The following is a 12,405-nucleotide window of genomic DNA, read 5'->3' on the forward strand; positions in this document are numbered from 1 at the left end:
TGTACACGATCCGCACTAAACAGGTGAGAACCTATGCTAGACACCGCACTACACGGGTGATAAGTCGTTCATGATGTACACGATCCGCACTAAACAGGTGAGGACCTATGCTAAACACCGCACTACATGGGTGAGAACTCGTGATAAGTCATTCATGCGGTACATGACCCGCACTATAAACAGGTGAGGACCTATGCTAAACACCGCACTACATGGGTGAGAACTCGTGATAAGTCATTCATGCTGTACACGATCCGCACTAAACAGGTGAGAACCTATGCTAGACACCGCACTACACGGGTGATAAGTCGTTCATGCTGTACACGATCCACACTAAACGGGTGAGAACCTATGCTAAACACCGCACTACATGGGTGAGAACTCGTGATAAGTCGTTCATGCAGTACATGACCCGCACTAAACGTGTGAGAACTGAATGTCCACAGTAAATAGGTGAGGATCCAGGATCCATCGACTCATGCTAAATGCCACACCACGAATGCATGTATGTACATGTGTTAATTGCACATATTTCATTTCATAGGGTAAGTGGCCAAGATCATCAGGTATCTAAATTGCACAGTGATGCCATGAAACTATTTGAACAATATTTTTATAACATGTTTTATATAAGGACATATCACTTGGTAGTACAGTGCGTAATCTGTTATCCGAAACCCTTGGGACCAGACACGTTTCGGAATTTGGAACTTTTCCGATTTCGGAGGGGTAGTACAGACTATCATACCGTATATCCTGCAACTAGCCAGTACGAAAACCCAAGTTTTCAAGAGGCCAAGTTCTGTACCAGTACAGTACAATCTGTATAAGTAATGCCAAACACGTTAATATTTCTGCAGTGAACCTTGTGTGCAGCCAAACGCGAGCTTTGGTATGCAGACGACCTCCACGAAAAAACGTTCGCTTTTCGGAGCGTTTCGGTTTTCAGAATTTCGGATAATAGCTCGTGTTCTGTATGTGTTCATCATGATAATGCAAAGAATTTTCACTTTATAATGAGAAAACAAGCATGGGCTATGTCGGTCAACATTCTAGACCGTGTGGGATTAATGCTAAATCTAATGTTAGAAGACGTGCATGTCCTGCGGTGACATTTCTATGAATTCTGCCTGTATGTAGAAGGCAGGTGAGTTGGATGGTGCACAAAGGTTTGGCGATAATCATGCTTGATTCTCTTTACTTTCAGTAGTCTTTACAGAAGATAGAAACGATGTAGGCAATCCTATAAAGATTCAGTTGTTGTTATATTGCAAGTGGCTGCCTTGTGAATTTACATGGTTCGCACAGTCCTCGAAAAGTCCTTGAATTTGAGGGGAGTCCTTGAAAAGTACTTGAATTTTGTAAATGTTGATTTTGTGCTTGAAAAGTACTTAAATTTCATGAAAATGTCCTTGAATTTTTAGAAAGAATCCTTGCCTGTAATAAAAAGAAATTTTGTACCATCAATAATGTGCAAACCTCAATAAAAATTGCATTAAATGAGCTTAAAAAGCTATAGACACGGTAGACAGTTAAATGATGATCACAAATTACAGTAATTCAGTAAAATCAGTCAGTAAATCAAGGTATGTTGTAGAAGACAGTGACAGTGTTTAGAAGGGTTTATTAATGTGATCCAGGTAAGTTTTAGAGGGGACAGTGATTAAGAATGGGGTTATTATTAAATTAATCCAGGTATGTTTTGTTCTGTGTATGAATTCCGATAAAATGTCCGATAAAATGTCCTTGAATTTCCGATAAAATGTCCTTGAATTTCCAATAAAATGTCCTTGAAAAGTCTTTGAAATTTTTTTCAGTCCTTTTGTATGAACCATGATTTAATCCTCTTCAGTAAGCTAGCTGTAGATGCATTCTAGACTGAATAGGTGCCTCGTCCCTGAACGTGGAATCCTTCCATGGCAGCGTGGCTATACAAAACTAAGTAGGGGCGTTATTGTGAGCCTTCTGATTAATCCCCGACGGATATTGCTCCGCACTCGTGTGCGTGCATCCACCTAGCTGCAATTTTCAGCACACACTGTGCCATCACATATTGCCATCTGCTTGGATTTGCTCTGAGAAGGAGCTTGCATAGAACTGTGGTGGCATCTAGTACGCCTACGCACTCAGTTACTAGCTCTGAGTTGCTAGGCAACTCATCAGAATTCGTTGTGATTGTGGTGAATCAGTTGACATTTTCTGGGATAGCTTCTTTTTTAGTTATGACGACGATTGTTGTCACATTAGTCGATTGTTGTGCTGACTGATTAGCTGACTGATATTAATAATAATATTTATCATTATTAATGAATACTAACCTATTGTTTCTTTCCGAAGAAATCGAATGCATCTAGGTTTCTTCTTTTAGCTGTACGATACTTGATGTGCAATTTTATGCAACTGAATATTGTAAAGCGCCTGTTTGGCCTGTTCTCTTGTTTAGATTAAGGACGACGACAGTGACTACAAGTTCATCCAGCGACAATGGGAGGACCTGGAATGGCTGGAACACTGTCTGACCGTCGACATTAATGTCAGCGGAATTATCGTGAGTGATGTCAGGGGTAGAAATGAACTTTTGAAAGAGGGAGTCCAACGGACTCCCTGCCCTCAAAAAGAGGAAGTCGATCCGCAGCAAAATGAGAGAGTCCGTAGTGTGAAATTCAAAATTAAAGATTTGCTGACAAAATACTGTAATTCCGCGAGGCCGTGCTTTGGAACGAACTATAGTGCAGGGAGTCTTACGTACTCCTGCATATGTCAAATCAGGAAGTCCGACAGTAAATCGGGGAGTATTTGACTCCGTACTCGCGGTAATTTCGCACCCTGTGATGTTCACTACAGGTGTAAACACAAACAATTAAGCTGCGGCCACTTCCAGGCACCCCAGTCTTCTGTTGCTTGTCCGCACCCTCTCGTCTGAATTCACGTCCAATGAATTATGCCTACAGATTTGTTCATCAATAGATCGATAGATATCGTTCATCATAAGACTGGTATGATGTGCACAGAAATAATTATTGCAAAATGTTGGATAGTTGTCTCCCCACCAGTGAAATGCAGGGTTGGGTTGCCAGAAACCAGATATTGTTTGTCTGGGCTTATTTTTTGTCACCCTCTGGCATGCAGTCCTGTAGGAGTGTCACACGCTGACAAACTAATATACATGCGTACGTACGTAATTGCAATATAATTTATGCTGAAGGCTGCAGGCAACTGCAGTTAGAGTGGCTTTCCTTCCGTCTGATTATGTCTGTCACCATCTGAGTTTGAAGAATCTTTGTCAGGGCTCTTTTCGAAGTGTTATCTTGATTACAGTGATTACGTCACCGTAAATAGTAAAAAAAAATAATATTTCCACTTTTTCACAAAATATAAGTATATCTGTTCACTTTTTATGGTTAAATTGCTGCACTATACTTCTTATTTTACTATAATATTGTTCGATGTGAACATACACTCGTCACTTATACATAGCCCATAGCAAGCAATTAATGTTAGGAACACTAATATCCAATCGTCCAGGTTTTTTGGATTTTTAACTAGTCGAGAAACAATCTTATCAGGTAAGAATTTGACGATACGTTTAGTCCCGTTAGTTGTTACTTTTAATGTAAAAAAATGGCAACAAAAATTTGACAAATTTTACCATAGAAAATTCGTGACGTAGTCAATTTAAGGATATACTGCTGCTGAGGGCACACAATGTCTTCTGGCTCGTCCCCCCTCTGCTTTACTCCTCACTCACAGTATGTTACAGTATATGATAGTTCCCCTCTTTTTAAATAGCAGTTTATTGCCTGTTGTCAGCATTTACAGGGTGCAGGGTGTTGAAACTGGTTGTTGTTAACTAGACTTTACCATTTTTGCTATGTGCTACACTTGCATATTTCGTGCAAGCAGTGAAAATATAAATGTGTAAAGACTATAATGATGATATATAAAATATATAAAAATGGCCCAAAAAACATACGATGTTCTGACCAGTGTAAGGTCAGACGTGGGCAAATCGCTTCACATTCGGGTCACGGCGTATAGGATCTGGTCGTGTCGAGTCACGCGAGATACAAGCAGGCTTCGGCCGACGATCGTAAACCGCTTCTACGGGCGGAAGCGGGCGCCACAACGGGCGACCGTTGCCAGGGGCAACTGCGGCCCGTCTCCGCGGCAACGTCCGTCCGTCGCCGTGGTAACGCGCGTCGTCCGCTCGTCGCAGGTTCCGCCGCTGCCGCCGAAGCCGGGAGCGAACGCCGCGAGTGCGGAGACGCGGTCACGCAAGCAGCTCGGTAGCGCCACGAAGACCCTGGTGGGAGACGAGTTCTATCGCGACTGTCGCATGCTCGAGAAGTGAGTGTACAGGAGGCTACGATATAATGCAGCGGAGATCTTACATGCAAGGTCTGCTTCCTATTTCATAAGTGAGATCTACTGATGAAATATTATCATAGAAATCTATGCTGGGATAACCCCTCTTCATTTTAAATTCATAATTTTGTCAAAATATTCTTCTTCTCGAGAGATATTGCGCATGCGCGAGCACCGTTTCAGACGTGCAAAACGGCCTAAATAAAAGTAAGGATTGTAGCTTGCTGCGGGAGAGAGATGTGGGAGACTGAGGGAAGGTGGCAGGGAAGACAGCCGAGGGACGGTGGAAGAAGAAGGTGGCAGGGAAGACAGCCGAGGGACGGTGGAAGAAGAAGGAGGCTGAGCGTGCGACAAGGGAGAGAAGGGGAAGGGCGGGCGGAGATGAAGTAGTAGTTTTGCACTCTACTGGCTAGGGCGCTCTCCTAATTATAAACACAGGTCTACTGATAAGAATTTATTACAGAAACCTATGTTGAGATATACCCTGACCATACTAAATGCATTTCCATTACAAAATATAACTCCTCTGGTGAGATATTGCGCATGCGCTGAAACACTAATGCAGTCAGGTTATGTACTGACTTGTATATGCAGCGGGGACCTTACATGCAAGGTCTATTTCCTATTTCTGAATTGAGGTCTACTGATGGAATTTCGTCATATAAATCTATGCTAGGATGACCGCTCATCATTTTAAATTCATAATTTTTGCAAAATATTATAATCTTCTCGGGAGATAGTGCGCATGCGCGAGCACCGTTTCAGACGTGCAGTACGACCTAAATAATAGTACGTAATATATACGATATACATAATATCAGTAGTAATATATATATATATACGAATGTACATAATATATACCACATCTATCAATAGCTACTGGAGAGCTTGACAAGATTCTGGAACTCGAGACTAGCAAATCCTATCAATACCTAGGGCACCTAGCAGCAGTATACTTTCGCGGTTCCTGTATTCAGTTTAGGCTATCAATCGGAGGTCATTTTTTATATTTTCTATTTTTTTTCATTTAATGGAGACAAGCACAAAATAATAATATTATCAAGAGCTAATAATACCTATTATAATAGGTATTATCCGCTCTTGATATTATACAAGGGGCTTATAATTATGCAGAAGCACATGTTGATAAACCTGGGGGGGACATTTTATATTGTGTCCCCCACCCTTCGAAAAGTGGGGGGAAGTGTCTCCCGTGTCCCCATGGCATTTGCGCCCATGGAATATGATGAGTGTACTGTACAGGCCTCAGCGCTTATTTTCAGATCTGGTTGTCCATGTCGGGCAACACGAAGCAATTTTTACTTGTCCGAATTTTGGTTTTACTTGTCAGAAAATTTACTTGCAATCTAGATGAATTCGATCTAGATGGGCGAGGTACCAGGGGAGACGGATGGTAGGGGCGAGGCACCAGGGGGGTCGAATAGTAGGGGCAAGGCACTAGGGGGGTCGAATGGTAGGGGCGAGGCAGGGGTTGAAAGGGAAAGGAGTATGATGTGGGGGTGCAGCGGCAGGGTAGTTTTTATTTTGATGATTGGCTTTATAAGCCAGGCAAAATCGAGTGCTATCTTAGTACCATCGTTCTAATGCTTGTCTTTACTAATTAAATCACAAGTAGAAGCTCATTTGGGTGTCACTGTCTCGATCACGTTGTCATTAAATAGAAATTAATTTGTGGCATTTTCTGCGATCAAGGTATCTCCGTCTGCTCATCAATCATCCGACATTCGGAAAAAACCCAGCCCTCGAAAAGTTCCTCATGCAGAAGGAGGTATGTATCCGTGTCTGTATCTGTTCTTGTGGTGGCGTATACGTCTTTGTGTCTTATCTCTATCTGTGCTTAAATCCGTGTCTGTGTTTGTACCTGTGTTTGTGTGTGTGTGTTGCTGTTTCTGTGTTGGTCTCCTATCTGTGCCTATATCTTATCTATGTCTGTGCCTGAGTCGGTGCCTTTGTTGGGCTGGCCTGTGTTTGTGTGAATGTGTCTCGTGTGTGGCTGTCTGCTTTTTGTGGCTGCTTTCTGGTAACTTCATTTTCACGTATTGGTCACTTCTTGACCAGTAGTGCCACGTTCTTAGTCATGCGGTGATTTTCTCACTTCGTCGTGCACACGTGTGGTCGGATTTGGGAGCACCGCATCCCACACGTTCACCATTCTTTAGACTCTGGTCATTGCTGGGATCGTGTGCCGAGCCTGGTTGGCGATGTACCGTTATTCGCGAACTGTTTATCGCCAGTGCATTGTAAGCAAGTCTACGGCTTTACGCCGGATTGACATTCAGCCGTTTTAGTGGGGCCACAATTAAACAAATCTTTGTTTGCCCTCACCCAACCCAGGCTGAAAAGTTTGGGTAGGTAGGTGGGCTTTTTTGAGGGGGGTCTTTTTACAAATTCAGCATGGTGTCTACATGCTCAGGTGTGTTTATGTGGAAATATCTTTTATGTTGAATGTTTGTTTTGCTTGGTACATATAATGTATTGCCTACAAATTTATATAATGTACAGTACTGTACAGATACAATTTTGTAAAAAAAAAAAATGGGAAAGATCAATACAACATTTTTGAGTCGGCCCCTTTTTGGCGGGTCGGTCGGGTGAGGGCAAACAAACAATATTTTTGTTATGGCCCGAAATATAAATCGTCGTTTAACTGTCGCGCTTCTGCTTTCGCGCGCTGCGCATTTCAGCCGCCGACACGTGCCAGGGTGAAAAAGGGAATGTTCAGCAAGCTGTCATCAGCCGTCGAGAACCGCAAGTCATCTCACCCCGTACGTGACGCCGCCGCCATCTTGTGTGCAACGTGCTCTAGATTATATATATATATATTAATATGTTATTAACACGCACTCGCGCTGGCTGCCATCTTGTGTAGTAGATGATTATTATTAGCTCATCTGACATAGTCAGATGCAGCTTGTAGAATCGCTTGATCGTCCGTCCGTCCGTGCGTCCGTCCGGCCGTCCGTCCGTGCGTCAACAGTTGGGCACAAATCTTAACCGCTCGACGTACGGTCACGATATTCGGCACATCGGGGGGGATCGTCAAAACGAGTTGGGATGTCGAAGCTGGGGGTCAAAGGTCAAAGGTCAAGAGGTGTAAAAGAAGGGGGAACATTCACTCCTTAACTTAAGGTATAGGGAGGAAATGCATAATTGCGGCACAAATCTAAACGGCTCGACCTAGGCTCGTGATAGTCGGTGTATAGCATCATGGTAGGAAAAGCCATCACTGTGCCGAAATTGGAGGTCACAGGTCAAAGGTCAGTGGGCACAGGGCAGATTTTAGACATTTTCTGAGGACATGGTCTGACGGAGCGATTGAAAAACTTTTTTGTTTCAGCGGTGACCTAGCATTTTTATGGCTTTATTGAAGGGACCATGAAATGTCCCTTCTGCTGACATGCGAAGAGTAAGTGTCGGATAACCTTTTGACCCTCAAGAGGAGGGTTAAACATGGATTTGTTGACTGTCTGTTAGAAAGAATTTGACTGCCGGGTTTGCTAGTAGAATCTATACATGCCTGGATGTATGAGGCTACAATGTCACAGTGAAATTTCAAAAGCTAAATTTGGTTAAAGAAGGTGTATATTCCTTAAATCGTATAATTTCTATGTCATTCTGTACTGTCAGTTGGTTACATGTCACGTATGCCACTGCCAGTGGCTGTGCATGTGTTGGGGCAGTTTTTGCCTGCATTAATTGGTTACAGGTGGCAGCTCTCTATTGCAATTTGCAGCCTGTAGGCTTGCGTAGGTAAATGGATGAGTGCTTACCTAGATTCTGTCTTGCAAATAGTTGTTGCTACTACGAATGATGGGAGCTTCCATCTTTAATCTGAAGACACTTAAACGTACACGCCATCTCGTGGCAACTTTCATAACGATCCCAACGAACATTCTTTTGAGAAGGTTCCTGATACCATCTCTGTGCATTCCACTATTTCGGCGTGTATGTGAACACATTTGGGACTAACAGGGTTTACTAGAATCCCACCACTCCACCACAGAGTCACCGCAGTAGACGTTAGATGAGCGCTGTCGCTATGCGGCACTTGTTATCATTATTATTATTATAGGATATATGTATATTAATATATTATTATAGAATTAAATATATTGTTAAATATATAATTATATTAGTTACATATATGTTATCGAGGATGTACTAGAATGATATTTTTCTCAGAGTCGCAGCGTTTCGAGGGGAAATATCGCGAAAGCGGCTCCGAGTCATTGAGTCTCTCGACTGCAGATAGTGTTTCTTACCGTTGTCGCCTAATAGGTGGCGCCAGGAGTGTAATATGAGGGTCGTCGCCGGGTCGCGGTGATTTCCTACAATTATGGTTTGATTGCAGGATTGTGATGAATTCTTTCAAAAGGAGAGAACCTGGGTGACCGAATATAGCAATATAATGAAGGACTGTAGCAATGTAAGTTCTACAATATATATGTAATGTGCTACCCAGCGTGATGGTGGTCATTAAGCAGAACTCAGTCATACTGCATACTCCACTTTATTGTTCAATGATAAAACAAGTCCACGCGTGTAGGCCTACTATACATTTAATCTTGGTACAAATTGTTCATCTTAAAGTGAGTACACAAACCTGTATAGAAGAGTTACCGATGTAAAACCGCAAAGGTGTCCTTTATAGACAGACCTGTGCCTGTTCTATCAAGGTTTTCGCTAGCATGTGTTTGACTTCTATAATATTTCATTCGGCGGTTCTTGCATGCAATCCTAGCCAGAACATTCTCTGAATTCTATTCAACTCGTTCATTTCATGCGTAGCATTTGTTCATTTTCGTAAAAAGTTCTTGGATTGGATCGATTCCCATCCTATTCGGACGGGCCCCTGATCTATAGAGGAGGTAAGTATGGGGAATCAACTTCCAGATGTTGTCCACATTTCAGGCGTTCAATCAGAAGGTTTATGCTCAGAAGAGTCTGGCAAACGCATACGGTCACCTAGCAACCGCCTCCACCCTTCAGTCCGCCTCTCAGGAAGGTCACGATATCTGCCTTAGCAAGTAAGCGAGTGACGTCGTACATCGTTTATGCATTACACCATGAAGATGTTCTAGTTTTGTGCGACCGGCGTTTTATATATTCGGATGCGTCGCGTGCGTGGCGCGGCGCGAAATGTGTTTACGCCAATGAATTGATTGTTAGCGCGAGCTGGTGGCGCAGCGACATGTGAGTTATGCATACAGGAATTGCGTTTAGGCGTGTTTAACTAGGGCGTCTGCTGCTATAGACGTATAACTGCATGCATATGTCGCACGTCTGCGACGTAGCGTCTGTGCTAAATGCGTCTCGTTGCCTTTTTCAGGTTTTTAACGAAGTTTTCGTCAGGCCTTGAAGGTGCCAAGGTACGTGAGAAAGATAGTGTTTTACCTGGGAAAAACTGGTAGCCATGTTTGTGTTTTGTTTACACGCCTCTGCCGTGGTCAGAGATCGTGTTGTATTTCATCTGATTCCTCGCAGTTCAGAAAATTGATTGCTCTATTGTTTACTTATGATAGTTTAATAGTTTTAATTTTTCAGATAAGTATAGTGCAGAAAAAACATTTAAAAAACATTAGTTCTTTCTAGCATTTACTCCCATGTTTTTTTATCATGTAAATAATGGACAACGAAAATACATTCATAAACGTAATGAAATAAAGCTAATTTAATTCATTTAAAAACGTTTAGAAAGTGCAAACGGCCGGTGACGTAGACGCTTGAATTTCCTTCCGCAGCACGGACTAGAGGTGATGAGCAACAATGATGAGCGTACGCTCGGCTTTTACCTCGAGTTCTACGCCATGACCTTCGAAGCAGAGAAGGTAGGACCATGGCGCGTGACTCTCGACTGCGTAGAATAACCGCAGAAATGTGCTTCGACGTGAGACGCGAGGCTTGCGCTTGTGTTTCGCGATGACGTAACATTCGGTGTGCCAGCCGTACCGCGTTAGACGAGCTACAGTGGTGTAGACGGCAATATTCTAGATTGACCGAGCATAGCTTTCGAAATCTATCGTTTTTCGGAGATCTTGCGCCCTTGTGGCAGCCATTGGAATCGGGGTGAAGATCATCCGTGCTTTCAAAGTTTGGATTGGTCTTTTGTCTATTTTTTTATGCTCTTGTGCTCGGTTGATCCGAAGACGTTTAGAGTGGAATTTCGATTTGATTTTGTCTCGCCAATGAAGTCGTCCGCCGGGTGCGCGATGTAGTGGAACTAACGTTGTTTGACCACCGTCCGAATGCAATATTGAGTGGCCGCTCTGTTCACGCTCGGGTAGGCTGATAGAATCGCGTGAATATTTAATCGCGGCTTTTTCGATCGTGCGTGTTTTTGCCGCGTTGTCATCGACGCACCCCGCCGCTTTTTCAGGACATGCTGCTGCGCCGGACGTGTTTGTTGGTAGAGTACGAGACAGCGAACAAAACTCTGGACAAGGCGAAGCCCAACAAGAAGGAGGCGGTGAGTGGTTGCCGTGGTTACCCACGCGTGCTGGGGAGCAGGCGGGGGGGGGGGAGGGGGCAACTGGCGTCCGCTGAATAAATCATGCGTGATTTCGTACATGTTGTACACGTGTTTCGTACGCTTGCGTCGAGCTTCGAAGTTCTTATTTGCAATCAAAGAAGTGGGTGTGTGTGTGTAGGTGTGGGTGTGTTGTGCGCATGTGTGTGTGTGCGTGTGTGTAGGTGTGGGTGTGTTGTGCGCATGTGTGTGTGTGCGTGTGTGTAGGTGTGGGTGTGTTGTGCGCATGTGTGTGTGTGTTGTGTGTGTTCGTGCGTGCATGCATGTGTGTGTGCGTGCGTGCATGTGTGTGTGCGTGCGTGCGTACGTGAGTGTGCACGTCCATGTGTGTGTGCGTGTATGCGTATGTATATGTGCGTGTGTGTCTGCATAAATACCGCAGCGATAACTTCGACGGCAAATATACAGACAGCGTAGAGAAAAACAGGAAGAACTTTAAACTGAACCATATCAAACACATGGGAAAACATGTGAAATTAAATATTCGCATAATTGAACATTCACCTATCGATCGCGAGCGAATCTCCACGTGCTGCCACCTGGCAGCAGCGGTGGCATAAATTAGCCCGCTGGTAAGCGCACTCAATAATTTACAATTTAAGCGTCGGTGGCATTAAATTCGACTTCGATAATTCATAAACGTGGCCGTTCGTGGGTTTATCATTACTGCGGGTGTGCTGTTTGATCTATCCTGCATGCAGTGTTAAGGCACGGTTGGCTCTGAGATTATGCGAGCCTCATCCAAGCACAATGGCGCAGCTGTGGAAAGCCACGGATTGGATTAATGCTGGAGCACTGACCCCTGTCAACACCCACAATCTGGCATGCTGTGCCAACTATTGGATAGATACATCCCGCTTCTCTGTTTCACACATGAAGTCAAATGACCAGCACCGCCTGCTGTAGCAGGGCACGATCTGATTGGTGGAAATCAAATCGAATCGGGTCCAGGTCGAGTATTTCTGAGCGGTGCCAGTTCGGTACTTGCGACCTGTAATTACATGGCATAAATCACCTTGCAATGCATGTCGAGAGACTGAGAGAGCATCACATGTGGTGTGGTGTGATAGTGCACAGCTTGCACATGAGGTCATTGTGAGGTCACACATGATGTCACTAGAACGATGACCGTTGCCGTTATCTACAGATATTTTACGATGGCGCTACTGTTACTGTGGTCAGACTTGTATACAAGAGTCACGCAAGAGAAATGACAAATGTGTGCTTTATAGACAGGTGACTGTTATATAGGAAAGAAATTCATTAAATAGCTGCCACTCTAGAAATATACCCAAAATAATTCTTCGTATGTGTAGACGTTTGATCGTGGTGTCTGCTTGCGCAGGCTCGACTGTACGTCAAAGTCTGCGCTCCGCCAAGTTTTTCACGTGCGCGCGTTAATTGCGTTAATTCGCGTGCCGAGCGACGCAACTTCCCCTCCGGCCACCGTAACCGCGGTGAAAAGCCGGGGCAGGTGCTCCGAAAGGCTGGCA

At 43.9% G+C, this 12,405-nt stretch overlaps 1 protein-coding gene across 1 annotated transcript in view; it reads left to right on the forward strand.

Annotated features, from left to right (window-relative positions):
* The window catches only part of LOC106818381, a gene marked incomplete at its 5' end in the record, with an annotated part of 26,717 nt that extends 14,899 nt beyond the window's left edge, over positions 1-11,818 (forward strand). The window contains 12 exons of the mRNA XM_014823096.1: positions 41-97; positions 184-267; positions 2,444-2,548; positions 4,217-4,347; positions 6,079-6,154; positions 7,071-7,151; positions 8,738-8,812; positions 9,298-9,413; positions 9,716-9,755; positions 10,128-10,214; positions 10,763-10,852; positions 11,648-11,818. Coding sequence (XP_014678582.1) covers positions 41-97; positions 184-267; positions 2,444-2,548; positions 4,217-4,347; positions 6,079-6,154; positions 7,071-7,151; positions 8,738-8,812; positions 9,298-9,413; positions 9,716-9,755; positions 10,128-10,214; positions 10,763-10,852; positions 11,648-11,818 — 1,113 coding nt within the window. The remainder of the gene's footprint in view (positions 1-40; positions 98-183; positions 268-2,443; positions 2,549-4,216; positions 4,348-6,078; positions 6,155-7,070; positions 7,152-8,737; positions 8,813-9,297; positions 9,414-9,715; positions 9,756-10,127; positions 10,215-10,762; positions 10,853-11,647) is intronic.
* Between the last annotated feature and the right edge of the window lie 587 nt (positions 11,819-12,405).

The sequence above is a fragment of the Priapulus caudatus genome, unplaced genomic scaffold (genome assembly GCF_000485595.1).
Source record: "Priapulus caudatus unplaced genomic scaffold, Priapulus_caudatus-5.0.1 Scaffold2196, whole genome shotgun sequence".
NCBI lineage: Eukaryota > Metazoa > Priapulida > Priapulimorpha > Priapulimorphida > Priapulidae > Priapulus > Priapulus caudatus.